We start from the raw sequence: 27,141 nt of genomic DNA, 5'->3' as shown, positions 1-27,141 counted from the left end.
TGTGGTAAAATTTACATAACATAAAATTTACCATTAACATATGTAAGTGTATAGTTCTGTGGCATTAAGTACACTCACACTGTTGTGCAAATATAACTACCATCTCTCTCTAAACTTTCATCTTCCTTAACTTACGTACTTAAAGAAGTAATATCATTTTGTGTGTACCTTTCCTTGAGGCTGAAGTATTCATATTCATAGTAATTAATGGATAGATAACGTTTCATCATTTATGTGCTGTAATAACTGAAACTGCTGGTGTACAGCAATTAGCTTATTATCTGTTTCTTATGGTTATTTATAAAGAAGGTATAGTCATATTTGAACATGTAGCTTTTGTTCTTTAGGATAAATTCCCAGCAGCATGTTACTTGGTTAGAAGGTGCATTAGTCTACTGGGGCTGCCATAACAAAATACCACAAACTGAGGGGCTTAAACAACAGAAATTTGATTTTCTGAGAAAGTTTATTTTCTCACAGTTTTGGAGGCTGGAAGTCCAGGAAAGTGTCAGCAGGTCTGGTTTCTCCTGAGGCCTCTCTTCTCGGCTTGTATACTGCTGCCCTCTCACTGTGTCCTCACATGGGCTTTTCTCTGTGTGCGGGTATCTCTGGTGTTCTCCTTCTTATAGTGGCACTAGTCATATTGGATTAGGCCTCACCCTTATGACCTCATTTAACTCTTTTTCTCTCTTTCTTTTTTGTTTTTTACAGTAGGTCCTTGTTGGTTATCTATTTTAAATATAGCAGTGTGTACATGTCAATCCCAAACTCCCAATCTATCCCTCCCCCCAGGTAACCATAAATTCATTCTCTAAGTCTGTGAGTCTGTTTCTGTTTTGTAAATAAGTTCATTTGTATCATTTTTTTTTTAGAGTCCACATATAAGCGATATCATATGATACTTTTGTTTCTCTGTCTGACTTACTTCACTTAGTATGATAATCTCCAGGTCCATCCATGTTGCTGCAAATGGCATTATTCCATTCTTTCTAATGGCTGAGTAATATTCCGTTGTATCTGTGTACCACATCTTCTTTATTCATTTATCGGTCCATGAACATTTAACCTTAATTACCTCTTTAAAGGCTCTATCTCCGAATACAGTCACATTGAGGCTTAGAGCTTCAGTATCTGAATTTTGGATATACACAATTCTGTCCATAACAAAGTATGAACGCCTTGTGTATAGGAACTGCCAAATTGTTCCCAGGTGTATGAAGTTTTATGTCATTTTAAATAATTGAATAAATGGAAATAGCACCCGTTACCACTTCTGCTGCTCTCATCCTTCCTGTGAGATTTACTCAAGGATTCAAACCTTCTGAGGGGAATTTGATCTAATGAATATGAAATACATGACCTATAGTATAGCCCCTAAACTTTTTCATTTTCTTACTAAATGAATTACTTTCAAAATAGCTGTGGATGGATGGAAACAAGTTTTAAATTAAACCTTATCTCTCATACCTTGTCTGAGGGAGTGCAAATTGGTATAAACATTATGGAGGATAATTTGACAATGCTGATTAAAATTACAGAATCATACAATCTGAATCCTGAAAATTCATCTGAAAGCTATAGCTGTACATGTATGAAATAACAAATAGGAAAGGCTATTCATTTTAATGTGATTTGTAATCACAGAAGTTTGAAACAAGTGTCCATTAACGGGGACTTGATTAAATAAAATGTGGTACATGCACACAGTACATTATTATGTGTCTGTAAAAATGAATGAGGAAGCTCTCCATAGACAAATATGGAAGGAAAGCTCTCAGACACTTACTCAATGTACATAACGAGGTATAGATATAAGAGAAAAATAATATATTCGTGTTTGTTCATGTGTATTCACATGAGGAAACTCTGGAAAGACACATAAGAAACTAATCAAGGTGGTTCTTTGGAGTTAGGGGATGGAGTTTGGGACTTGGGAATGAGGCTCTTAACTTTCTCTCGATTTTAGAATAATGTGAATATACTGCTGATAGAATAAAATTAAGTGTATGATCATGTTTTGATTTTTTTCTTTTCTTTTTGAGTCCTAATGTGTATTTTCTCTGCTCTTGCTTTCTTGGGAATTTTGACTTTGTTTACATTTATGCAGTTGTTCATAAGATTTGTTAGGAAGTAAAACATATATACAGCCACTATGTTCCATTGCTATTATTAACTACATAGAAAAGAGTATAATTGCAAAAGAGATTGCCCAGACTTTTTTTTTTTTTAAATTTGCCGTGTTCTGAATTCTTTTGGCCGTTACCTACACCAGGACATTTTTTTTTTTTAAGAAGATGTTGGGGGTAGGAGTTTATTAATTAATTAATTTATTTTTGCTGTGTTGGATCTTCGTTTCTGTGTGAGGGCTTTCTCTAGTTGTGGCAAGCGGGGGCCACTCTTCATCGCGGTGCGCGGGCCTCTCCCGTTGTGGAGCACAGGCTCCAGACGCGCAGCTCAGTAGTTGTGGCTCACAGGCCTAGTTGCTCCGCGGCATGTGGGATCCTCCCAGACCAGGGCTCGAACCCGTGGCCCCTGCATTAGCAGGCAGACTCTCAACCACTGCGCCACCAGGAAGCCCCCAGACTTTTTTTTTTTTTTAAATACAATTTTTGCAAATCCCTTGATTTGCAAAATCAGTGATTGGCTTGATTTAATTGAATAGTCTTTTCAGATCACCGTGGCTATTCTTCTTTGACAGTACTTAGACTAGTTTAAAAATTTTTTTAATGTCTTTGTTTATTATGATTAAAACGCTCATACATGATTGCAAATAAGAGATCTTTTAAATATGAAACAATCTACGTAGGTAGGTATTTCGTGCCATTGGTGCAAAGACCAAATATTGATTGAGAAATTTAAAATTAAACAATTTGTTACTCTTGGCTCCTTGTTTTCAAATAGCTGTTTTTTTGGTGAATTTTTGCATTTAATTCTCTGGACATTCTGCAAACTTCGCTTAAAAAAGAATACTATGAAGTTGTTTTAAAAAAATAAGGTTCAGCCTTTTTTTCTAATTACTATAATTTTTATTGCCATATTACCTCAACACAAAACAGGCTTTTTCACTGTACCTCAATCACAAGGATCAAGGGATGCCAATTCACATTAAAAAAATGTTTACCAGCTTTTCGCCCTGGTAGATAAACTTGGCTAATTGCTTCCAACTGCGTTCCACCCTATAGACTAATTGTTTATTGAGTCATGAGCATTAACTAAGGTAGTGATTCTTATTTTGCTGCAGCAGGGTAGGTATTTTATTTTAATCACGATGGCCACTGTCTGCTAACCTTATTGAAGGTATTTGTTAGAAATTGTTGTCCACATCCTGTTATTAGAGAATTTCCAGGGGACAAAATGTGATGCTGTGATAGGATTCTTGGAAATTCCAAGAGGTTTTCTGTGGATTCATTTAGTTTTTAGATATTACTCAGTCCCCTTCCTTCTTGTCCCTTTGTCTTTCCTTTGTCCTCTTTTAATTTGGTTAATATGAAAATGCCAGTCATTCACAGGAAGCTCCCTTTGCTACTTTGTTCCATTCAGAGCAAGCCACACTAGCTTTCTCTTTCTAAACACTTGTACTCATGAAATTGGCAGCCCAATCAAAAATGTTGAATATTTAATTTAATTGACTTTTGTAATTTTCCATGTAAATAAATTAGATTTCTCTAGACTTTTTTTTTTAAAAGCACTGAGTGTAAATACAGAGTTTCCTTTCCAAATTTATGTGCTATTAAAATGAAACAAGAAAAAGAGTGATTACTGTGTGATTGCCAGGTTCTGATCTTGTATGCAACACCTCTCAGGAAAAAGATTCCCTTCAAATGGGTGTGTACTGTGAAAAAGGAGAGGTTCATCTAAAGATGAAAGCAGAACCCATTCTCTTGAAATTTATTCAGGATATAATGAATTTTATAGGGATTTTCAGAGACCCTTCTTGTTCCCTTGAACTACTTGTTAGTAGTGAAACAAAGGTGCTGTGGGAGTTTCTGCATTATGTTAGTGTAAGGAAATCACAACTCTTAGCTTCAAGGACTTAAATTCCCATTTTATTTTCCAATGGGCTCTTTGAAGATTTTCTATTAAAACAATAAAAATAAAATACTGATATGTGTGTTACTAACATTCTTGCTTATTGTCTTTAAACTCTGTTTTCTCTTCCACAGATTGGAGCTTATTTTAGCAGCATATTAGCTGAGAAACTAAAGCTTAACACTTTCCAGGACACCGGAAAGAAGAAACCACAAGTTAATGCTAAAGATAATTATTGGCTGGTTACTGCTCGATCCCAGAGTGCGATTCATAGTTGGTTCTCTGACTTAGCAGGAAATAAACCACTTGCTATTTTGGCAAAAAAGGTATTAAGTATTTCTTGCATTGTTTTAATTGAGGCCTTATAGAAATGAAAATATTTGAGATAATGTTCAAGTATATATTTCTTTTCCCCAGTTCTCTCCAAAACTCCAAGTCTCAATGGCAGGTATCCTGCACTAGGTGTGTGCTGCACATAGGCTGTTTCCCCTTCATTTTGATGGCATGTGGTGCCTAGGACATCTAGAGACCTAAACATTCTACACAGGAAGCTGTTTATGTGGATATTAGGTAGACAGGGTTTTAAAATCAAAAACAGGCAGTGAGACTTCATTTATTTCTGTTACATTTTCAGTTCTTTAGGTCAGGATGTCCAAATGGGTTAAATAGAAATCCTTGCTTTAATGTTATTTCCTTGTCTTGAAAAGTACCCATCCAAATTCTTAAACTAACTCTTCTTCCGAACAAGTGAGATAAAAGATAGTGATTCCGTGTGTGCTTGAAAACCGTCTTTGAAAAAGTTTCAGTACAAAATGGGCAGGTTTATTCATAGCTCCCCGCTTTTTTGAGGAGGGGGAGGGAAGGGAGGGTTCTTTTAAAAATCTTTGCCTTTGATCATTTTCCTCACGTGGGAAATACTGCACAGATTCAACAATCTTATAGTCCCAGTAGTACAAAATGTCTTTTGAAATTTAGATGAGAGCCAGAAACCTCCCTCTTAGTCTTGATCTCTGACTTCTTACACACCTTTCAAATAATCCCCAGGTCTTTCTCATCTCCCCTGAAACCCTTTAGTTTTAGGGGAGCCCATCTTCTATTCTTAAGTTTTCACGAATGGCTTGGTGCAGGCCCAGGTTAGAGGAGAGCTCCTTCGTGTATTTATGTTTTTGTTTTCTAAAGCACCTCTTTGAAAATAGTGCCTGTAGTTCCCGTGGGCTTTATTTTGCCCTAGTGTCGGAGCCTTGCGTTGCCTTTCATAGATGTTAGTGCTTAAAGGCAACCGAAATCCTTGCAAAGCAGACGATCAGCGGAACCCTCTCTTGCTACTCAGGTAGTGCCTCTGTCTCAACATGGGCTGGACCGCATAGCATTTCTTTTCCATTGTTGACCGTTTACCACGTGTTCCCACTGTGGCCTGGGAATTGTATCTGAAGGCTGCAGAAGTCAAAGGCCATCCTTCAATATTTGATGGCTTTCTACCAAAAGTTCATACCCTCCACGTTGGTTAGTACCTTCAACTCCTATGTAGCCAGCCTGACATCTTTCCTTTTAGGTTTGCCTTTTTTGTAAGCTTTCAGAATGCAGTTGGTTTTTTTTTTTTGGGGGGGGGGATATTTCCTGAAAGGGAATATTCATGAGGAATTGATGCCCTTGCTTTAGGGGTGTAATGGTCTCTCATCTTTTAAGAGGGAGATGAATTATGGTGCAGTGTATTAGCCGTTGTTCTTCTCTCTTTATTAGGAGCTGCCTCTGGCCAAGTCAGGTGTCCCTCAGGTAAGCCCTGACGTTAATTCTTTGCAAAGTTAAAGATGTTTTCTTTGTCAAACCATTGAATATACTTTGAAGTATTCATTTCTTGGGCATTTCAAGAGTCATTCCTTCCCATCCCTTCCTCAGCATTTCATCTTCTTGAGGTGGCGAAAAGTCTTTAGAGTTGGGTAAAAGATTGCATCCTCTGCGTGCCCTTCATATTAGAAAGTTTGAATACCTCTTAATTTCTGGTATTTATCTGCGGGATGGCTTGATGTAGAAGACCTTCCTTTTCCTGCTGAGATCCTGAGTCACCTTCCAGCTCTGATCTAGAGTTCAAAATAGTTTCCTGTATGGGATGGACAGGTTTCTGGACCTGGTCTTCCGTTCATATAAAGCTCCACAGCACTCCAAGTATTTAGCCACAGAGAGGACAACAGTGGCCTGTGAAAGGCCTTTGAAGCCAATCGCGGTCGTAGTTAGATTTGGAAAAGGAGACTTCTTGCTCCTGGGGATATCCTTTTAGCTCTTGAACAGTTCACTAAGAATGATGTGTTCACTTCTGGTGACTTTGATTACTGTGGTCTCTGGAATTTCCATCTGCTTCTACCACTGCTTAGCAAACAGAGGGTGCTGACAGAAAGGAGAATACAGGGAGAGAAGCGTTACAAGGGCAACCCTTCGGTGGATGGAGAGCCATGCTAGGTGTCTTAGTTTTCTTCTGGTACTTAGACGCGGTTCCACCTTGATTGAGAAACCAGACCGCTGCCCAGTGATTGCCTGGGTTCAGCTACAAGTTGAAGTCAGATGGTTTCTTGGCTGAAAATGGAATCCATCCCTGTAGGAAGTCATACTTCAGTCAGTGTAAACATATTTTCCTTCCTGAGTTGGCCCAAACTGTAAATGTGACAAAACCATCAAAATGTGTCTTCTTCCTTAATTAAATAACTTTCTTCACATATGTTCTTCGGAATGCGAAAGCCCTTGATTGGAGCCAACCCTTTTTCTTAGGGCTCTGCCAGCAGGGACAGTGAGCTAGAGGTTTGCCTTATGCTGTTCCTGTAAGACTCAGCTTTGTTTGCTGCTTCGTGTAAACATTTCACATGCTCAGAATGCGCCCCCCATCCCCGGCCGTGCCTTCTTGTCAAACGCTGTTCAAAAAGAAATCCTTTAGGCTTCTATAAAGATGCTATCGGTAATGTTTCTTTGGAGATGCTAACTTCACTTTTTGCATTTGCCTGGTTTTTAGACCTTGATCTTATATCTAGTCTTCTGGTACGTCTGGCTGAGAGGGAACCTGACCGTGGCAGCTAACATGTAACTCCCTGATACCATACTGTATGTTCTAGTGAAAACCAGCAGCTCCGGTCTTGAACTGACTGTATAAGACGGTGCTTTTCTTGTCCCTGGCCTAAACGACAGTAAACCCAGAGCCTTGTGCTCCGTGAAAGATGTGCCTTGTAAGCTAAATTTTCAGGAGGTTTTCTAGGTAAAATGTATCACCGTGATCCACAGAGAGGAGGTTTTATAGCTTTAGCCTGTGTCGCTTTCACCTCCCTTTTATATAGTTATGTGGTGTGCCGTGTAGTCGCCTTTGTCATGGGGGAGGTTATGTTCTAAAGTCAGCAACCAAGGTAGGAACTGCACATGATCAAAAGTCTATTACATTGCCCGTAAGATGCAGTATATGGACACACTGCATCTCAGCGCCCAGCCAGGCAGCTTTTCTGTATCGCCGGAGCCGCTTGATGTTCCTTTGGGAAGAACCAGGTGAAATAGCTTGTTTTAAAGAGCTGGGTAACAAAAAACACTTACTTTTAAATTCTGGGATCACACTTTGTTCCAAGACTGCGAATGGTCAGATTTGTAGCATATGTATAATGCAGAAGAATCCACCGGCCGAACCATTGGCTAACTAAGAGAAAAATGCCGTGCTCCATGAATCAGGTAGCCGGTTTGAAGCTTTGGTTTTCAACACAAGATCGAGCGAGACTTCGGGGCATAGAGACCAGGGCTAGCGATGTCCATGGTTATGGGTTTCCAGAATCCTCTTAGGAGAGAGTCAGGTCCATGGCCTGAGAACACATTGGGGGACGCGGAGAACTCCTTGAAACTGGAACTGGCAACACAATGAAAGTTGTTATAATTTTGATACATGTACTTCTTTTGCTTTCTCCTTCTCACGCCACCGTGAGGTGGCCAGGGTCGGTATTGTCTCGTTCATAAATGAAGAGCCTGGGAGTCATGGGTTTGACCACCACAGGCTGGGGCCGCGACTGTAGCACAGGGGTGCTCATTGCTGGGGGCGGGGGTGGGCACGGCCTGCTTCTCCATCTCACTCTTCCCATCCTGCTGCGTTGCAGCCAACATCCTCTCTGTCCGCTGCGTTACCCTGTATTCGTAGATTCGATAGCTTATGTATAGATTAACGGGCTATTCCTAGGGTATTTATGAGGAATTCTAGAAGACCGGATTAACTCTTTCGAGCCATTCAGCAGAACATTGAGATACTAATTTGCTAAATAGTACCTTTGTGGCCTGGAAGAAATAATTAACTGCCTCAAGTGCCCACTTTCAACCCGTGAATTAATTACCCAGCTGTTTCTAGCTCAGTGTTTATTAGGCAGATTCACTGATGCATCATTTTAGCCTCTATGTAAAATCTTGGTCTAAAGGCACTTTTAGAAGCTTTCTGGAAATTGTTATTCTTATGAGATGTTACAATCAGAAAGCTTTATACAAAAATGTTCTTTGATAAAATGTAGAGTGGGGATAGCTTTTACTTTATCTGTCCCTTCCAATTTTAAGATATAAACTCCTTGGAGGACTGTCATGAGATTATTTCCCCTATTTTGCTGATACGAGTAGCTTTCAGCATCTGAGAGTTTGAAAATAATTTGTTTTTATAAATAAGAAAGCACAACTGATAAAACTGTATTGCCAATGTGCTAAACATAGTTTTGATTCTTTTTTCTTAAAATTCGCTTAAAATTTTTTTTTAAAGTGACACGTGCCATTTAGAAAAAGGAGATAGTTTTTCGTAGCCCGCAGGAACTTAGAGTCTCTTTCTCTTGCTTCCCCTTTCTTTAGGTTGGCCTAGCGATGAACATAATATGTGATTGTTATAAATATATTATTTCTTTTTAGGTTCCCATCCTTAGTAAAAAAGAAGATGTTTTTGCATATCTAGCTAAGTATTCCGTGCCAATGGTTCGAGCAACGTGGCTGATCAAGATGACTTGTGCCTATTATTCTGCTATTTCTGAAGCGAAAATTAAGAAACGTCAGGCTACTGATCCCAATTTGGGTAAGTGAGACAGTATGATACATTTTACATTACCCTGTAAACACTTGTTGCCTGCACCTTCCATACCCATCCCAGAGAGGTGAGTCCCGCGAGGGTCCATTAGTGAAGGTAAAAGTCGCTTGAGGTGTGGATGGAGTGCCGGTTCTGTTCACCCAGGCACAGATTCCTCGTTCCTGAGTCAGCAAGTCCTGTTGCTCTTACCTCCAAAACGTGTCCTGTGTCTGAACACGTCACCACCACAGTTCCTGAAATGCTGCATCAAGCTATCCCCTCTCTTGGCTGGTGACAGCGGCAGCCTCCTAACTGGTCTCCCTGCCTATATTTTTGTTCCTTAACGTTCTGGTCTCTCCACAACCGCCACACTGATTGTTCAGCCTAAATCAGATCGTATTGTGTCCTTGTTTATAACTTTACAGTAGTTTCTCATTACAATTAGAATAAAGATCCACATTCTTTTTTTTTGGGGGGGGTGGAGGTTTAAATTTTTTATTTATTTTTTTAACATCTTTATTGGAGTATAATTGCTTTACAGTGATGTGTTAGTTCCTGCTGTATAACAAAGTGAATCAGCTATATGTATACATATATCCCCATGTCCCCTCCCTCCTGCGTCTCCCTCCCACCCTCCCTATCCCACCCCTCTAGGTGGTCACAAAGCACCGAGCTGATCTCCCTGTGCTATGCGGCTGCTTCCCACTAGCTGTCTATTTTGCATTTGGTAGTGTATATATGTCCATGCCACTCTCTCAGTTCATCCCAGCTTACCCTTCCCCCTCCCTGTGTCCTCAAGTCCATTCTCTACATCTGCGTCTTTATTCCTGTCCTGCCCCTAGGTTCTTCAGAACCACTTTTTTTAAGATTCTGTGTATATGCGTTAACATACGGTATTTGTTTTTCTCTTCTGACTTACATCACTCTGTATGGCAGACTCTAGGTCCATGCACCTCACTACAAATAACTCAGTTTCGTTAAAGATCCAGATGCTTGCCTGCAGCTTCATCCGTGGTCTGCCCCCTCTTTCTGCGATGTTCCGGACACACACCCCTCCAACACGTGTACTCCTTCCTTTCCTGGGCCCCCCTCTGCCTTTCCTCTTCACCCTGTACTTGAGTTGCTCTTCTCTAGACTATTTGCAGCCTCCTTCTCTTCACGAAGGCTTTGGCTCAGTGTCATTTCCCCGGTAGGTTTTGCCTGCCCACCCAGCTACACAGCATTCTCTCTCTTTTTCACCTTCCTCCCAGTTATGTTCTCATGTGTTGTTATTTTATTCACAGCACGTTTCTCTGTCTGAAATCATCTTTTAAGATTTTGTGTGCGTCATCCTCTCTCTCGGTCTCTCTCTCACACACACACACACACACACACACACACGCACGCACGTGCACAGACACACGCACTGGTAGGTATTCGTTGAATGAACTGAAGGGAAACTACTTTCAGTCAGAGTTTCTGCTCTTTTGGTGACTAGACAGTGACGCCTTGAGGCGGTGCTGAAACATGCTTGATAGAAGGTTGGACGCTACATTAGAACTGTGCACAGAGAATTGTGCATAAAGAGTCCGTGTAAAGATTAGGTTTACAAATAATTCTTTATGACATGGAAACGTGCTTATGGTTTTATAAGGCCGACCCCCAACTGCAAAGCTCTGAGGGGCAGGATGGAAAGCACAAATGTCCTCCAGGGCCAGGAGGCACCCTGGGGGGAGTGAGTCAGGGCGTGGCGCATTTGGGAATGGTAAAGGGGCCTCCACGAACCGGAGAGTGGGGACATCTAAAAGCATGAACACAGAAATTCAAAACAAAAAATGGCCTGATTCCATGGCTGCTGCCACCTTTGAGTTCAGCATTATCTCATGTGTGTCAAAATAACAAGCAAAAATGAACTGTACTTAAAAAACAAAACTGTGTAGTGTATATATATAAATGTCAAGAAAAAAAAAAGGGAGGAAATAATCCACAAAGTTAACAATGGTTGTCTGAGTCTCTTTTCACGGTAGTCTTGTGTTAACTACGTGTCTGATTTTTTCATCAGCTTATTATTTTATTGGGGGAAACAAAAGAAGTGTCCCTTTTTTTATTACTAAAGTAGTTATGTTCTCATTACAGTATTTTCAAATGGTGCCGAAGTAGATACAATACAGTGTATAAATTTCTTTTCTCCCTTGTCCATGTTTTCCTTCTTGAACTTTCCTTCCTTCATATACAGACACATATGTGCAATTCTTCTTTATCTCGTTCTCTCTACCTGTCTATATCCATGTATCTATTGCATTTAATAATAATTCTCCCCATAACCTGGATATCTAGTTGCTTCTTAGCCCCCTCTACTTTGATGACGAACAGGCATCCGAAACCTAATGTGTATCAAATCAAAGTTGATTTCTCACCATCCCGAAACTTGTTCCTTCCTCGGACTTCTCCTTAGTAAATGTTATACATAGCCATCAGGCGAATAAGTGTAAAAGACGTATTGTCATTCTGGGCTTTTCGCTTCCTCTCGAAACTCTGCATTTACTCCCTCAGCAATCCTGTTAACTTTACTTTCAAAATCGAATCAGAATCCAACAAGGTATTCCTGCTCCCGCTGCTGCCACCGTGGCCCAAAGCACCAGCAACCCCACCTTCGCCTGTGCTTTTTATTGCAGGGCCTCCAGCGGACCTTGTTTCTCTTCTTGCCCCTCTAATGACAACTTTCCAGTTTGCGGTCAGAGTGATTCTGCTAGGACATACATCATGGTTCACGCCAGTGCTCAGCATCCTCTCACGGCTGCCTGTCTCTCTCGGGCATGTGCCTCAGCCCGCACCAGCAACCCGTATGCACATCGTGACCTCAGGCATTGACCCGTGCCTGCCACTCTCCCTCTTGCCCCCGGATATCCCCCTGGCCTGCCCTCTCCCCCACGGCTGGCTTAGCTCACAGGGCACTTCCTAAGAAAAGCCTTCTCGTCACGTCCTGCTTCATTTTTCTTCATAGCTCTTAGTGCCATCTCATTATATTTTAATTTATTGATCACCTATTTCTACTGACCATGAGCTGTACTGATTCTTCATGAGATATTTTGTCAGATTTGTTCCGTGCTGCATCTCCTAGGACAGTACCTGGCGTACAAAAGATGCTCAGTAGTTTTAACGATAAATACATGAACAGTTAGGCTTGAAGCGTTTGTGTGTATGTTTGTGCATATGTGTGCATGCTTTTTTTTTTCTTCTCATTTTCTAATTTGCTCCAATTTGTAATCCTTGAAACCTTCAGCATTGCTAGCTATAAGGGAGAGACTACTCTCCATTCCTTAGATGCTCTTCATATTTTTTGGTAACTTGTTCCTGTTTTCCTTGATATTCCATTTAATCTGATTTTAACTGTCATGAAAAAAGGTGATCATGCAGGAATGATTCTGCCAAATGAAATGTGAACAATTTTAGGACAAATGAAAGTCTGATGGGCACTCATGATTTGTGAAGAACACGTAGTTAAGAGTTTTTAGGCCTCCCAGATATGAATGCATCACCAGGACTGTATGATTTCCTCTACCAAATGGAGGGAAGCCTAGCTCCAGTGTCTAGCTCAGAACATCATGGACTTCTTGTTGGATTCATTACTTTTGCTGTTAATTTCCTTACCAGTGTGATCAGTTGGTTTCGGGAGGGGATTATTTTCTAACCACCCCCCCAAGCTCAAATTTCTATTATCTGCATACCCACAACAGATAGTTGATTAGGTTCACCCACTAGCTGTGTTTTCTCTTGTTTCATAAGCCACATAACACACGATTCCATATTTCGGCTCAGTTTATTTACAAAGTATTACATGGTCTTTACGATTATTCTTTTTTTTTTTTACATCTTTATTGGAGTATAATTGCTTTACAATGGTGTGATAGTTTCTGCTTTATAACAAAGTGAATCAGTTATACACATACATATGTTCCCATATCTCTTCCCTCTTGCGTCTCCCTCCCTCCCACCCTCCCTATCCCACCCCTCTAAGTGGTCACAAACCACTTAGCTGATCTGCCTGCGCTATGCGGCTGCTTCCCACTAGCTATCTACCTTACGTTTGGTAGTGTATATATGTCCATGCCACTCTCTCACTTTGTCCCAGCTTACCCTTCCCCCTCCCCATATCCTCAAGTCCATTCTCTAGTAGGTCTGTGTCTTTATTCCTGTCTTACCCCTAGGTTCTTCATGACATTTTTTTTTCTTAGACTCCATATATATGTGTTAGCATACGGTATTTGTCTTTCTCTTTCTGACTTACTTCACTCTGTACGACAGATTCTAGGTCCATCCACCTCACTACAAATAACTCAATTTCGTTTCTTTTTATGGCTGAGTAATATTCCATTGTATATATGTGCCACATCTTCTTTATCCATTCATCCGATGATGGACACTTAGGTTGTTTCCATCTCTGGGCTATTGTAAATAGAGCTGCAATGAACATTTTGGTACATGACTGTTTTTGAATTTTGGTTTTCTCAGGGTATATGCCCAGTAGTGCGATTGCTGGGTCATATGGTAGTTCTATTTGTAGTTTTTTAAGGGACCTCCATACTGTTCTCCATAGTGGCTGTACCAATTCACATTCCCACCAGCAGTGCAAGAGTATTCCCTTTTCTCCACACCCTCTCCAGCATTTATTGTTTCTAGGTTTTTTGATGATGGCCATTCTGACTGGTGTGAGATGATAGCTCATTGTAGTTTTGATTTGCATTTCTCTAATGATTAATGATGTTGAGCATTCTTTCATGTGTTTGTTGGCAATCTGTATATCTTCTTTGGAGAAATGTCTATTTCGGTCTTCTGCCCATTTTTGGATTGGGTTTTTTTTTTGTTTTTGAGCTGCATGAGCTGCTTGTAAATTTTGGAGATTAATCCTTTGTCAGTTGCTTCATTTGCAAATATTTTCTCCCATTCTGAGGGTTGTCTTTTGGTCTTGTTTATGGTTTCCTTTGCTGTGCAAAAGCTTTGAAGTTTCATTAGGTCCCATTTGTTTATTTTTGTTTTTATTTCCATTTCTCTGGAGGTGGGTCAAAAAGGATCTTGCTGTGATTTATGTCATAGAGTGTTCTGCCTATGTTTTCCTCTAAGAGTTTGATAGTTTCTGGCCTTACATTTAGGTCTTTAATCCATTTTGAGCTTATTTTTGTGTATGGTGTTAGGGAGTGTTCTAATCTCATACTTTGACATGTACCTGTCCAGTTTTCCCAGCACCACTTATTGAAGAGGCTGTCCTTTCTCCACTGTACATTCCTGCCTCCTTTATCAAAGATAAGGTGACCATATGTGCATGGGTTTATCTCTGGGCTTTCTATCCTGTTCCATTGATATATATTTCTGTTTTTGTGCCAGTACCATACTGTCTTGATTACTGTAGCTTAGTAGTATAGTCTGAAGTCAGGGAGCCTGATTCCTCCAGCTCCGTTTTTCGTTCTCAAGATTGCTTTGGCTATTCGGGGTCTTCTGTGTCCATACAAATTGTGAAATTTTTTGTTCTAGTACTGTGAAAAATGCCAGTGGTAGTTTGATAGGGATTGCTTTGAATCTGTAGATTGCTTTGGTAGTAGAGTCATTTTCACAATGTTGATTCTTCCAATCCAAGAACATGGTCTATCTCTCCATCTATTTGTATCATCTTTAATTTCTTTCATCAGTGTCTTATAAATTTCTGCATAGAGGTCTTTTGTCTCCTTAGGTAGGTTTATTCCTAGGTATTTTATTCTTTTTGTTGCAGTGGTAAATGGGAGTGTTTTCTTGATTTCACTTTCAGATTTTTCATCATTAGTGAATAGGAATGCCAGAGATTTCTGTACATTAATTTTGTATCCTGCTACTTTACCAAATTCATTGATTAGCTCTAGTAGTTTTCTAGTAGCATCTTTAGGATTCTCTATGTATAGTATCATGTCGTCTGCAAACAGTGACAGCTTTACTTCTTCTTTTCCGATTTGGATTCCTTTTATTTCCATTTCTTCTCTGATTGCTGCGACCAGAACTTCCAAAACTATGTTGAATAATAGTGGTGAGAGTGGGCAACCTTGTCTTGTTCCTGATCTTAGTGGACATGCTTTCAGTTTTTCACCATTGAGGATGATGTTGGCTGTGGGTTTGTCATATATGGCCTTTATTATGTTGAGGAATGTTCCCTCTGTGCCTACTTTCTGCAGGGTTTTAATCATAAATGGGTGTTGAATTTTGTCGAAAGCTTTCTCTGCATCTATTGAGATGACCATATGGTTTTTCTCCTTCAGTTTGTTAATATGGTGTATCACATTGATTGATTTGACTATATTGAAGAATCCTTGCATTCCTGGAATAAACCCCACTTGATCATGGTGTATGATCCTTTTAATGTGTTGTTGGATTCTGTTTGCTAGTATTTTGTTGAGGATTTTTGCATCTATGTTCATCAGTGATATTGGCCTGTAGTTTTCTTTCTTTGTGACATCCTTGTTTGGTTTTAGTATCAGGGTGATGGTGGCCTTGTAGAATGAGTTTGGGAGTGTTCCTCCCTCTACTATATTTTGGAAGAGTTTGAGAAGGATAGGTGTTAGCTCTTCTCTAAATGTTTGATAGAATTCGCCTGTGAAGCCATCTGGTCCTGGGCTTTTGTTTGTTGGAAGATTTTTAATCACAGTTTGAATTTCAGTCCTTGTGATTGGTCTGTTCGTATTTTCTATTTCTTCCTGATTCAGTCTTGGCAGGTGGTGCATTTCTAAGCATTTGTCCATTTCTTCCAGGCTGTCCATTTTATTGGCACAGAGTTGCTTGTAGTAGTCTCTCATGATCCTTTGTATTTCTGCAGTGTCAGTTCTTACTTTTCCTTTTTCATTTCTAATTCTATTGAGTCTTCTCCCTTTTTTTCTTGATGAGTCTGGCTAATGGTTTATCAATTTTGTTTATCTTCTCAAAGAACCAGCTTTTAGTTATATTGATCTTTGCTATTGTTTCCCTCATTTTTTTTTAAATTATTTCTGATCTGATCTTTATGATTTCTTCTTTACGATTTCCTTCTGCTAACTTTGGGGTTTTTTGGTTCTTCTTTCTCTAATTGCTTTAGGTGCAAGGTTAGGTTGTTTATTCAAGATGTTTCCTGTTTCTTAAGGTAGGATTGTATTCGTATAAACTCCCCTCTTAAAACTGCTTTTGCTGCATCCCATAGGTTTTGGGTTGTCGTGTCTCCATTGTCATTTGTTTCTAGGTAGTTTTTAATTTCCTCTTTGATTTCTTCAGTGATCACTTTGTTATTAAGTAGTGTATGGTTTAGCCTCCATGTGTTTGTATTTTTTACAGATCTTTTCCTGTAATTGATATCTAGTCTCATAGCGTTGTGGTCGGAAAAGATACTTGATACAATTTCAATTTTTTTAAATTTACGAAGGCTTGATTTGTGACCCAAGATATGATCTATCCTGGAGAATGTTCCCTGAGCACTTGAGAAAAATGTGTATTCTGTTGTTTTTGGATAGAATGTCCTATAAATATCAATTAAGTCCATCTTGTTTAATGTATCATTTAAAGCTTGTGTTTCCTTATTTAATTTCATTTTGGATGATCTGTCCATTGGTGAAAGTGGGGTGTTAAAGTCCCCTACTATGAATGTGTTACTGTAGATTTCCCCTTTTATGGCTGTTAGTATTTGCCTTATGTATTGAGGTGCTCCTTTGTTGGGTGCATAAATATTTACAGTTGTTATATATTCTTCTTGGATCGATCACTTGATCATTATGTAGTGTCCTTCTTTGTTTCTTCTAATAGTCTTTATTTTAAAGGCTATTTTGTCTATATGAGAATTGCTACTCCAGCTTTCTTTTGGTTTCCATTTGCATGGAATATCTTTTTCCATCCCCTCACTTTCAGTCTGTATGTGTCTCTAGGTTTGAAGTGGTTCTCTTGTAGACAGCATATATACGGGTGTTGTTTTTGTATCCATTCAGCCAGTCTGTGTCTTTTGGTTGGAGCATTTCATCCATTTCCATTGAGGTAATTATCAATATGTATGTTCCAATTTTCTTAATTGTTTTGGGTTTGTTATTGTAGGTCTTTTCCTTCTCTTGTGTTTCTTGCCTAGAGAAGATCCTTTAGCATTTGTTGTAAAGCTGGTTTGGTGGTGCTGAACTCTCTCAGCTTTTGCTTGTCTGTAAAGGTTTTAATTTCTCCATCAAATCTGAGTGAGATCCTTGCTGGGTAGAGTAATCTTGGTTGTAGGTTTTTCTCCTTCATCACTTTAAATATGTCCTGCCAGTCCCTTCTGGCTTGCAGAGTTTCTGCTGAAAGATCAGCTGTTAACCTTATGGGGATTCACTTGTGTGTTATTTGTTGTTTTTCCCTTGCTGCTTTTAATATGTTTTCTTTGTATTTAATTTTTGATAGTTTGATTAATACATGTCTCGGCGTGTTTCTCCTTGGACTTATCCTGTATGGGACTCTCTGTGCTTCCTGGACTTGATTAACTATTTCCTTTCCCATATTAGGGAAGTTTTCAACTGTAATCTCTTCAAATATTTTCTCAGTCCCTTTCTTTTTCTCTTCTTCTTCTGGAAACCCTATAATTTGAATGTTGGTGCGTTTAATGTTGTCCCAGAGGTCTCTGAGACTGTCCTCAGTTCTTTTCATTCTTTTTTCTTTATTCTGCTCTGCAGTAGTTATTTCCACTATTTTATCTTCCAGGTCAGTTATCCGTTCTTTTGCCTCAGTTATTCTGCTGTTGATCCCTTCTAGAGTATTTTTATTTTCATTTATTGTGTTGTTCATCATTGTTTGTTTCATATTTAGTTCTTCTAGGTCCTTGTTAAATGTTTCTTGCATTTTGTCTATTCTATTTCCAAGATTTTGCATCATCTTTACTATCATTACTCTGAGTTATTTTTCAGGTAGACTGCCTATTTCCTCTTCATTTGGTAGGTCTGGTGGGTTTTTATCTTGCTCCTTCATCTGCTGTGTGTTTTTCTGTCTTCTCATTTTGCTTATCTTACTGTGCTTGGGGTCTCCTTTTTGCAGACTGCAGGTTCGTAGTTCCTGCTGTTTTAGATGTCTGTCTCCAGTGGCTAAGGTTGGTTCAGTGGGTTGTGGAGGCTTCCTGGTGGAGGGCACTGGTGCTTGTGTTCTGGTGGATGAGGCTGGATCTTGTCTTTCTGGTGGGCAGGTCCACGTCTGGTGGTGTGTTTCGGGGTGTCTGTGGACTTATTGTGATTTTAGGCAGCCGCTCTGCTAATGGGTGGGGTTGTGTTCCTGTCTTGCTAGTTGTTTGGCATAGGGTGTCCAGCACTGTAGCTTGCTGGTCGTTGAGTGAAGCTGGGTGTTAGTGTTGAGATCTCTGGGCGATTTTCGCTGTTTGATACTACGTGGAGCTGGGAGGTCTCCTGTGGACCAGTGTCCTGAAGTTGGCTCTCCCACCAGAGGCACAGCACTGACTCCTGGCTGCAGCACCAAGAGCCTTTCATCCACATGTCTCAGAATAAAAGGGAGAAAAAGTAGAAAGAAAGAGGATAAAAGAAAATAAAGTTATTAAAATAAAAAATAATTATTAAGAAAAAATTTTTTTAAAAAAGAAAAAACGACAACAGAAAATGGACGGATAGAACCCTAGGGCAAATGGCGGAAGCAAAGCTATACAGACAAAAATCTCATGCAGAAGCATACACATACACACAAAAAGAGGAAAAGGGGAAAAAATTATAAATCTTGCTCTCAAAGTCCACCTCCTTAATTTGGGATGATTCGTTGTCTATTCAGGTATTCCACAGATGCAGGATACATCAAATTGATTGTGGAGCTTTAATCCGCTGCTTCTGAGGCTGCTGGGAGAGATTTCCCTTTCTCTTCTTTGTTCGCACAGCTCCCGGGGCTCAGCTTTGGATATGGACCCGCCTCTGCGTGTAGGTCGCTGGAGGGCGTCTGTTCTTTGCTCAGACAGGACGGGGTTAAAGGAGCCGCTGATTCGGGGGCTCTGGCTCACTCAGGCCGGGGGTGAGGGAGGGGCATGGAGTGCGGGGCGAGCCTGCGGCGGCAGAGGCTGGTGTGACGTTGCAGCAGCCTGAGGCGTGCCGTGCGTTCTCCCGGGGAAGTTGTCCCTGGATCCCGGGAACCTGGCAGTGGTGGGCTGCACAGGCTCCCCGGAAGGGGGGTGTGGATAGTGACCTGTGCTCGCACACAGGCTTCTTGGTGGCGGCAGCAGCGGCCTTAGCATCTCATGCCCGTCTCTGGGGTCCGCGCTGTTAGCCGCGGCTCGCGCCCGTCTCTGGAGCTCCTTTAAGCAGCGCTGTTAATCCCCTTTCCTTGTGCACCAGGAAACAAAGAGGGAAAAAAAAGTCTCTTGCCTCTTCGGTAGCTCTAGACTTTTTCCCGGACTCCCTCCTGGCTAGCCGTGGCACAGTAACCCCCTTCAGGCTGTGTTCACGCCGCCAACCCCAGTCCTCTCCCTGCGCTCTGACTGAAGCCTGAGCCTTAGCTCTCAGCCCCGCCCACCCCGGCGGGTGAGCAGACAAGCTTCTTGGGCAGGTGAGTGCTGGTCGGCACCGATCCTCTGTGCGGGAACCTCACCGCTTTGCCCTCCGCACCCCTGTGGCTGTGCTCTCCTCCACAGCTCCGAAGCTTCCCCCACCTCCGCCACCCGCAGTGTCCGCCAATGAAGGGGTTTTCTAGTGTGTGGAAACCTTTCTTGCTTCACGGCTCCTCCCATTGGTACAGGTCCCGTCCCTATTCTTTTGTCTCTATTTTTTCTATTTTTTTTGCCCTACCCAGGTACCTAGGGGGTTTCTTGCCTTTTGGGAGGTCTGAGGTCTTCCGCCAGCGTTCAGTAGGTGTTCTGTAGGAGTTGTTCCACGTGTAGATGTATTTCTGATGTATCTGTGGGGAGGAAGGTGATCTCCGCGTCTTACTCTTCCGCCATCTTTCCCCTTTCTGTGATTATTCTTGAGTATTAAAAAGTGTGAATGTTAGGGCTTCCCTGGTGCGCGGTGGTTGGGGGTCCGCCTGCCGATGCAGGGGACATGGGTTCGTGCCCCGGTCCGGGAAGATCCCACGTGCCGCGGAGCGGCTGGGCCCGTGAGCCATGGCCGCTGGGCCTGTGCGTCCGGAGCCTGTGCTCCTCAATGGGAGAGGCCACAACAGTGAGAGGCCCGCGTACCACAAAAGAAAAAAGAAAAGTGTGAATGTTAAATCCATGAAGGTCAATTGCCTACTGTCCTTTTCTCAGGGTACGGTATAAAAGCTTTGACCTAAAAAATGCTTAAGGCTAAAAATATTTTAAAATTGTGTGAATTTTAGAACCTCACCCCTAACCTTTTAGGTCTAGCATCTCAGAAAGAGCTTTGGGCTGTACTCGTCTTGGCTCTGGTGCTACGTGTCTGGGTGACTGAAAGCAAAGTCCTTAGTCTCTCCAGACATGGGTCTCCTCAACCTTGATCCAGTCCATGGTCCAGTGGCCTTTAATTGCCATGGTCTTCAGCTTTTCTTTTTTTGACCTTGACATTTTGAGGGGGACAGGCCAGTTATTTTGTAGAATGTCCCTCGGTTTGTATTTATCCAGTTGCTCATCATCAGATTCTTGTTAAGCACTTTTGGTGGGAGTATCACGGAAATGATGCTGTGAGTGTCTTGGTACCTCCCATGGCATTGTCCCAGTACCAGTGGTGATAACTTTGAGCTTTTGGGTAAGGTGGTGTCTATCAGGTTTCTCCACTGCAGAGTTACTGTTTTATCCTTTGTGATTAATAGGTAATTTAACTAGGTAGATATCCAATTGCTCTTTCTGTATTCTTACATGTGTTTTAAAAACGCAAATGTAGCGTACTATTTATACTGTATGAAAAGAGCACACAGTTTTAAATATCTGATCTTGGTTTGCTGTCATTCTGTTACACCGGGTATCTCTCACTTACTACTTTGTCTTCAGCACCTTCTTCAGCTTTTTAAGCGAATTACACAGTGCCTTTGGAAACATTTGACTGTGTAGACATGGCCATAATGTAGCAAGTTTCACACTCCAAGCAAGCTATACAGCCAAGCAGGTACACGCATATATATGTGTTGAATTGCATTAAATTGCATACACTGCAGATGATTAACTTGCAGTAATAGTTTCTGTGTTCTAGAAACCATTCAGCACATTTGGGGCAAGATTGACTATTGAGTGTCACCCTCTTCTGGCGTTGGTTTTATGGCTTCCATTGTCTTGATGATTGTTCTTAGGATTTGTGAAGTGTTTTCAGTAGAAATGGCCTTTATTCCTTTGTAATAGAAACATATGTTTTATTTTCAGTTCCCACATTCAGTGTTGGAACAGAGCTCTACAGCACTGCTGTTTGATTTTATTGAAGAGAGTTTTTCCTAATGTTCAGTGGGCTAACAGTAACAAGGAAGCAGGCCTGTTGTGTACATTCTTTAAATGTAGCAACACAGAAATCTTCACTGTCATTATGCAGAGTTACAGATCTAAAATGTAGAGTAAGTGAGTTGCTGCCCTGGGAGCTTGCAGCGGGCAAACACATACCTAGTGCAGTGTGTACCCAAAAGTGAGAGGGGCGAGAGGGGCCTTGGGTTTCTGGGTGAGGTTGCATGTGTAGTTTCAAGGTGGGGGGGCAAAGAAATATTTGACTTGTACAAATCCTAACATCAGGGCAGAGATTTTAAACCAGAGGTGAATTAGGGAAGCTTGGAAGAAGAGACTTTAATTCTCCCTCTTTATGAGACCTGAAAAAATAAGAGGTTATAGGTGGACATGACGTTTAGAAAATGCCGTCTAATAGATGAGTGTTAAGAGACTCGAGGGAAGGAATACCAGACGTGATACATATTTGGTTTCCGATATTTTTTGGAATTGAATGAAGTTTCGTTTTTAGAACAAGAATATTTAACTGTTTTAAGTGTTTTGAGCTCACCAGAGAAGAGCATTTAAAATGGGCTAGCTAAGGGAATTCCCTGGTGGTCCAGTGGTTAGGACTCGGTGCTCCCACTGCTGGGGCCCGGGTTCTCCCCGGTCGGGGAACTAAGATCCCGCAAGGCGTGCGTCGCAGCCAAAAAAAAAAAAATATTTTTAAATAAAAACCAGTCAGTCAGTAAAATGAGCTAGATAATACTTAAAAATAAAAAAAAAGTAAAACTTACACAGAGTTATATAATTAAAATCTTTGAACAGATTTGGAAATGGGACTGTGGTAAATAACACAGAACCCTGTACGTTTATTTGTAGGAATTTCCCCAACAGTCAGGAGGAGTCTTGCCGTTCATGAGTTATGTGAGCTCATCATATAACTCTAGTGTGTGCTGTTATACCATACTTGCTAACGCTGTAACAGTGGCTGTCCCGTGAGCAGTTATGGACCCACCCTCACTGCGGCGGGCGGGATTTTGGCGCACCCGACAGCCCTAGATTGAATCAGCTCCTGACGCGTCCTGTGAAAATGAGCTTTCCAGCCTTGGGGATACCTCCTCCTTTTGCCGTTGGGCCCTACGACGGTGTTTCCTGTGGGCTAGTGTGAGAACAGCCCTCCCCAGGGCCACCAGGGTGGCTGTGATGTGCCGTGTGCCGCCTTCCCCCTTTCTTAGTGAGCGCTGGCTCAGCTCTCTGTCTGTTGTCTGATTTATCATTCAGGAGCCCTGGGAGGAAGTTCACAGATGAAGACACTGATGTGCAGGTGGGGGACGGAGCCCCTTAGCTCGTGCGTCCAGACCGGGCCCCGGAGTCTGTGCTGGGCACTGTGCTGGTCGGTGGGGACGCAGGGGAGAATGTGGTCACTGCCCCCCGGTGTTCACAAGTGGGGGGAGGGGGCACACAGCCAAACACTGCAGATATTAGAGGAGGAAGGAAGCGCAAACAGCGAAGCGCGTAAAATGCGGAGGGAGTCCCGAGGGGCTCGGGAAGCCCGGGGAGGTCGCAGAGGAAGCGCCGTCTGAGGGCAGTTTTGGAAGAAGCAGCGCTGCCTAGGAGGACAGAGTCGGGGTCTGTCATGCAGGGAAGGGCATTTCTGGCAGAGGAATGGCATCTGCGGGGGAGTAGGGCCATCAGGCGGTCTGACGTGGGACCAGGGTTTACTTTGATCTGGCGCGTCAGGTCCCCGTGGGGCGGTGCGGAAAGGCCGTGGGGAGGCGTGTTCGCTAGAGCGGCATGGTGGGGAGCCCTGGAAGGGCTTCTCACTACTATGACTGTTGTCATCACACTCCCCCGCAGCTTCTTGTCTGTGCCATGGGCGTGACTGACAGTATCTTCTGAGGATGAAGTGAGTCAGTACCTCTGCAGCGTTTAGAACAGTGTCCACCACACTAAGTGGCCGGTAAATATAGACCGTTAATAAATAGTATGCAACAACTGCACTAGGACTGCGGTCATCACGAGCCAGTCTCCGCTAATTATTGCAGGCATTGTGCTGGGAACTTTACAGACATTATTTGGAATCATTACAACGTGCTTTCAGCGTAGGTTTTATTATTCCATTCCGTGTATGCGGGGCCCAAGCCTCAGAAGTTAAGTCACTAGCTGGTACACACAGAGTGGACCTGCTAGGAGATGTCTGCTCTTTCCTCCCCATTGTGATGGTTGCCGGGGGCATGTGCATGTTGTAGGTCTGGCCCCGGGAGGCAAGGAGCATCGCTAGGGAGAAGGGTGCGGGCAGGGAACAGGCTGCAGGACTTGGGGGCTGTGGGCAGCATCAGAGGAGCCAGAACTCCTGTGCTCGCGGGTGCCACGGGGAGCAGGCAAAGCATAGCAAAGCCCAGGGGGCCAGAGAGACGAGAGCCAGGTGAAACTGCTTGCAAGATGAGCAGCTCTAATTCTGGCTAGGAATTGTTGGGTGTTCAATATGGTGAAGAGTGACAAGTCATATCATGGGCATGAGGGCTTTTTTGGGGAAACAGATTAGAAGAAGCTGAAAATGCTTCGTGGTTAAACTGCCCAGGGAACTGCTCTCTTTACCCCCAGTTGTTTCCTCTGTACCCCTGAGGCTTTGTTGGGTTGGGCGTTTGGGGTGGGCGAGAGACTTTTCTTGGTTGACTGTGCTCTTGGAATCACCGTCCTTATCGCCCCCAAAATGCGTAGAAGAAACAGCTCCCTTTCTTGCTCAGTGGGTAATTAATTTGTGACATATTCATTGAGCCATTTGGACTGCAAAAATAAGCCCCGCTCAACACATAATTGACAGTCTGGTTTCTTATCGGAGCCAGCCAGCTTACATTCAGTTCGGGTCCTTGAAGACGGTGCATACTTTTTTTGATTCCAGGGACGAGTTTTGAGTTTCAAGTCAAGATTGCCTCCACGTTTACACGTGTTCCTTGTATCTTACTTGTCATAAGGGAGATCTCTGCCTTGTTTACTATGAAAATAACCCTGACGGCTGGACAGATGTGCTTGCATAAGCATAATTTAAATTCATGCTCCACCTAGGCGTGAAAAATAGGTTTGAATTGGTGAGGGGACTCTGGCTATATCCAGTAAAAACCGCTCTCCAATAGAAGGAACAGGACCTATGGGTACTACTTTGGCGCGTGCAACCGTTCCATTCCTTTCACCTGAAAGTTGTAGCGTCCATTGATGAACCGAGTCCAAAACCATTATTTCACTGGGAATGGCTAGATGTTGGCATTCTTCTGTAAAAATGGGCTTTCCCTCATCAGCTGTGATAAATCATAAAATTCTTTCTAAAAAAAAAAAAAAGGCAGAATAAATGCTAAATTCTTTTCCTTTGAGTATCAGTTTTCAGAGTAAGAATTGCTGTCATTGCACATTTAGTTCTTTAATAAATGAGTTTCTCCTTTTTTGGTTCTTATTTACAAAAATGTATCTTTGGTCATTGTTATGGGCTTACTGATATTCCTTCATTCAGCATTTTGCAACCTGTTATACTTGTTGTTCATTTTAGTGTTCCAATTGTCCCAAAGGTGGCCATTGGAAGATGTTTGAAGCTCTTTTGTATCCTTTGACATGACACCATTTGACTTAGAGCACCTCCTTCTTTTTTGGCACAGAAAGCCTCCCAGGTTCATCTTGTACTTTTTCTGCCTCAGGTCTGCAATCAGCCGTTTCTTTATGGAACCCTACTTCTCTCTAGTGGGGAATGGTATTTAGAAAGCAAGATCTGGATGCTGAAAGTGCTCATTGCTACTAGGATGTCATGGCATCTAAGCCCTATCTGGATGGATGGGATACATATATATCTGTGAATACATGTGTGTGTACACATGTTGTGTATTCCTGTGGGAGTTTATAGTCCTATTTCCAGTTTATCTCTAACATTCCCATGTAACATTAAAGATTTTTATTAATTTCTCTGATGTTACCTTTATTTCATATCTGTTACACGGACAATGACATGGTTTCCAGCAACAAGGACATGGTTACTTATCTGTCTTACCCTGCTATAAGCATATACTAGATTCAGAATTAAAATCTATATGTTAGGAAGAAAGGAAATATCTAAGTACAGAATGTCTTGGTGGGAGGTGAAGGAGAGCTGACTATTCCATCATCTTCCATAGTAGGAAGCCAATAGATAATGCTTAAAATCAGGAAGTACAACTGCACGTATGTTATTTAGAGATAAAGAGGTCAACAAAAGAAACACAGTGGATGAAAGAATTGAAAATAATTGCTTTTGGGGAATAGGAAATGGAGGAGTCTGGACAGTGGACGGCTGTTTTTCACAATAAGTCATACAGAGCTATTGGACTCTAAGACACGTGCAAGTGTAACTTTGATATAAATAAAAAGTTAGCTAAGCCTAATCTCAGTCCCAAATTATTACTCTCTATTTTTGTGTTGTTGATACCTTTTCTGGAAGGTACCTTGCTGAAAAAAAAAATGTGCTTCATGTAAAAGATTTGAAGGAAGCTCAGGGAATGCATTACAGTTTTAGTTCTTCTTAGATAATATTACGAGAGCTTACTTGTCACTCAGCCAAGTGCTTGCTGCTTGGGACCTTAACAAAAATTGGAAGACTTTAATATTTTTCCAGGTGTGTAGTTGTTCAGTTAATTGGATATGTAAAATTTACAGAGACTTAAAAATTGAGGTAAAAATCCCATCAAATTTATCATCTTAACCATTTTATATGTACAGTACAGTCTAACTGTCTGCACGTTGTTGTGCAACAGGTCTCCAGAACTTTTTCATCTTGCAAAACTGAAGCTCTATACCCATTAAATAAACTCTCCTTTCCCCTCTCTGCCCTCCCTCCACCTGTCAACCGCCATTGTACTTTCCTGATTTATATACACTTTTAAATGTTCTCATCAAGTTTAATATGCTACAGTGTTACTCTGCATTCCACATTGTTGCCCTATGGAAACATGTTTCAGCTTTTTCTAAAGTAAAAATGTTATAGCCGGGCCCATATTAGAATGCTAGTATGTGGTAGTGGTGGTGGTTGTTGGTTGTGTGTGCGTGTGTGTGTGTGTGTGTGTGCATGCGCGTGTGTGTGTGTGTTTATGATCAGTTAAAGGTAATGTCTGCTCATGATTGCTTTTTGAATTTCTTAGAGAAATGCATTCGGGGAACTTTATATATATATTTTTACTTAAATATATTTAAATATATTTCATTTGAATAAAGAGTGATTTAGTTAAAAAAAAAAGTATATTAAGATTCTCTGCACTGGAGTAGATGCTGTGAAGTTTTTAACCAAATGGAGGCTGTGCTATCTGCCTTCAAGGGGGCTGCCTTAAAGGCATTTTTGTGGGAACAAGATGCATACATAAAACACAGAGCAACAGTCGGTACATGGTTACCGGTAATCATACAGGAAACGACTGGGAGGTTGGAAAAATTAGGGGAGGTTTTCTGTAAGAGTTGAATATGAGCTGGGCCCTAAAGAAATCTAGCCTTTAAGTAAAAATTGGGAAATTTGTGCTTTGTTTTGTTTTCACGTCTTAAACAGTATTTCTTGGTCTTAAATTAGCTAGTTATCTTCCTCTCCGGTAAACTGAGAGCACATGAGTTACATTTATAGTTCTTTTATGTGTACTGGATTTGCTTTGGTTTTTACCACTGTCGTTTCTTCTGGTCTTGTTGGTTTGGGTGAATTACCTGATCTTGAATTTCCTGTTCAGAACCCATTGCCGCTCAA

At 41.6% G+C, this 27,141-nt stretch overlaps 1 protein-coding gene across 4 annotated transcripts in view; it reads left to right on the top strand.

The window, feature by feature from the left end:
* Positions 1–27,141, top strand: part of MED12L (mediator complex subunit 12L) — a 330,953-nt gene that overhangs the window by 33,539 nt on the left and 270,273 nt on the right. For 3 of the 4 annotated variants that reach the window (XM_079921179.1, XM_079921177.1, XM_079921178.1), the window contains 3 exons: positions 4,164–4,355; positions 5,770–5,802; positions 8,926–9,085. In XM_079921179.1, the coding sequence (XP_079777305.1) occupies positions 4,164–4,355; positions 5,770–5,802; positions 8,926–9,085 (385 nt within the window). The remainder of the gene's footprint in view (positions 1–4,163; positions 4,356–5,769; positions 5,803–8,925; positions 9,086–27,141) is intronic. The other variant, XM_079921180.1, reaches the window with a different exon arrangement.

This window comes from Stenella coeruleoalba (genome assembly GCF_951394435.1).
Source record: "Stenella coeruleoalba genome assembly, chromosome: 5".
Lineage (NCBI taxonomy): Eukaryota > Metazoa > Chordata > Mammalia > Artiodactyla > Delphinidae > Stenella > Stenella coeruleoalba.
The sequence above is the reverse complement of the archived record's forward strand: the minus strand, read 5'-3'. Positions and strand labels throughout refer to the sequence as shown.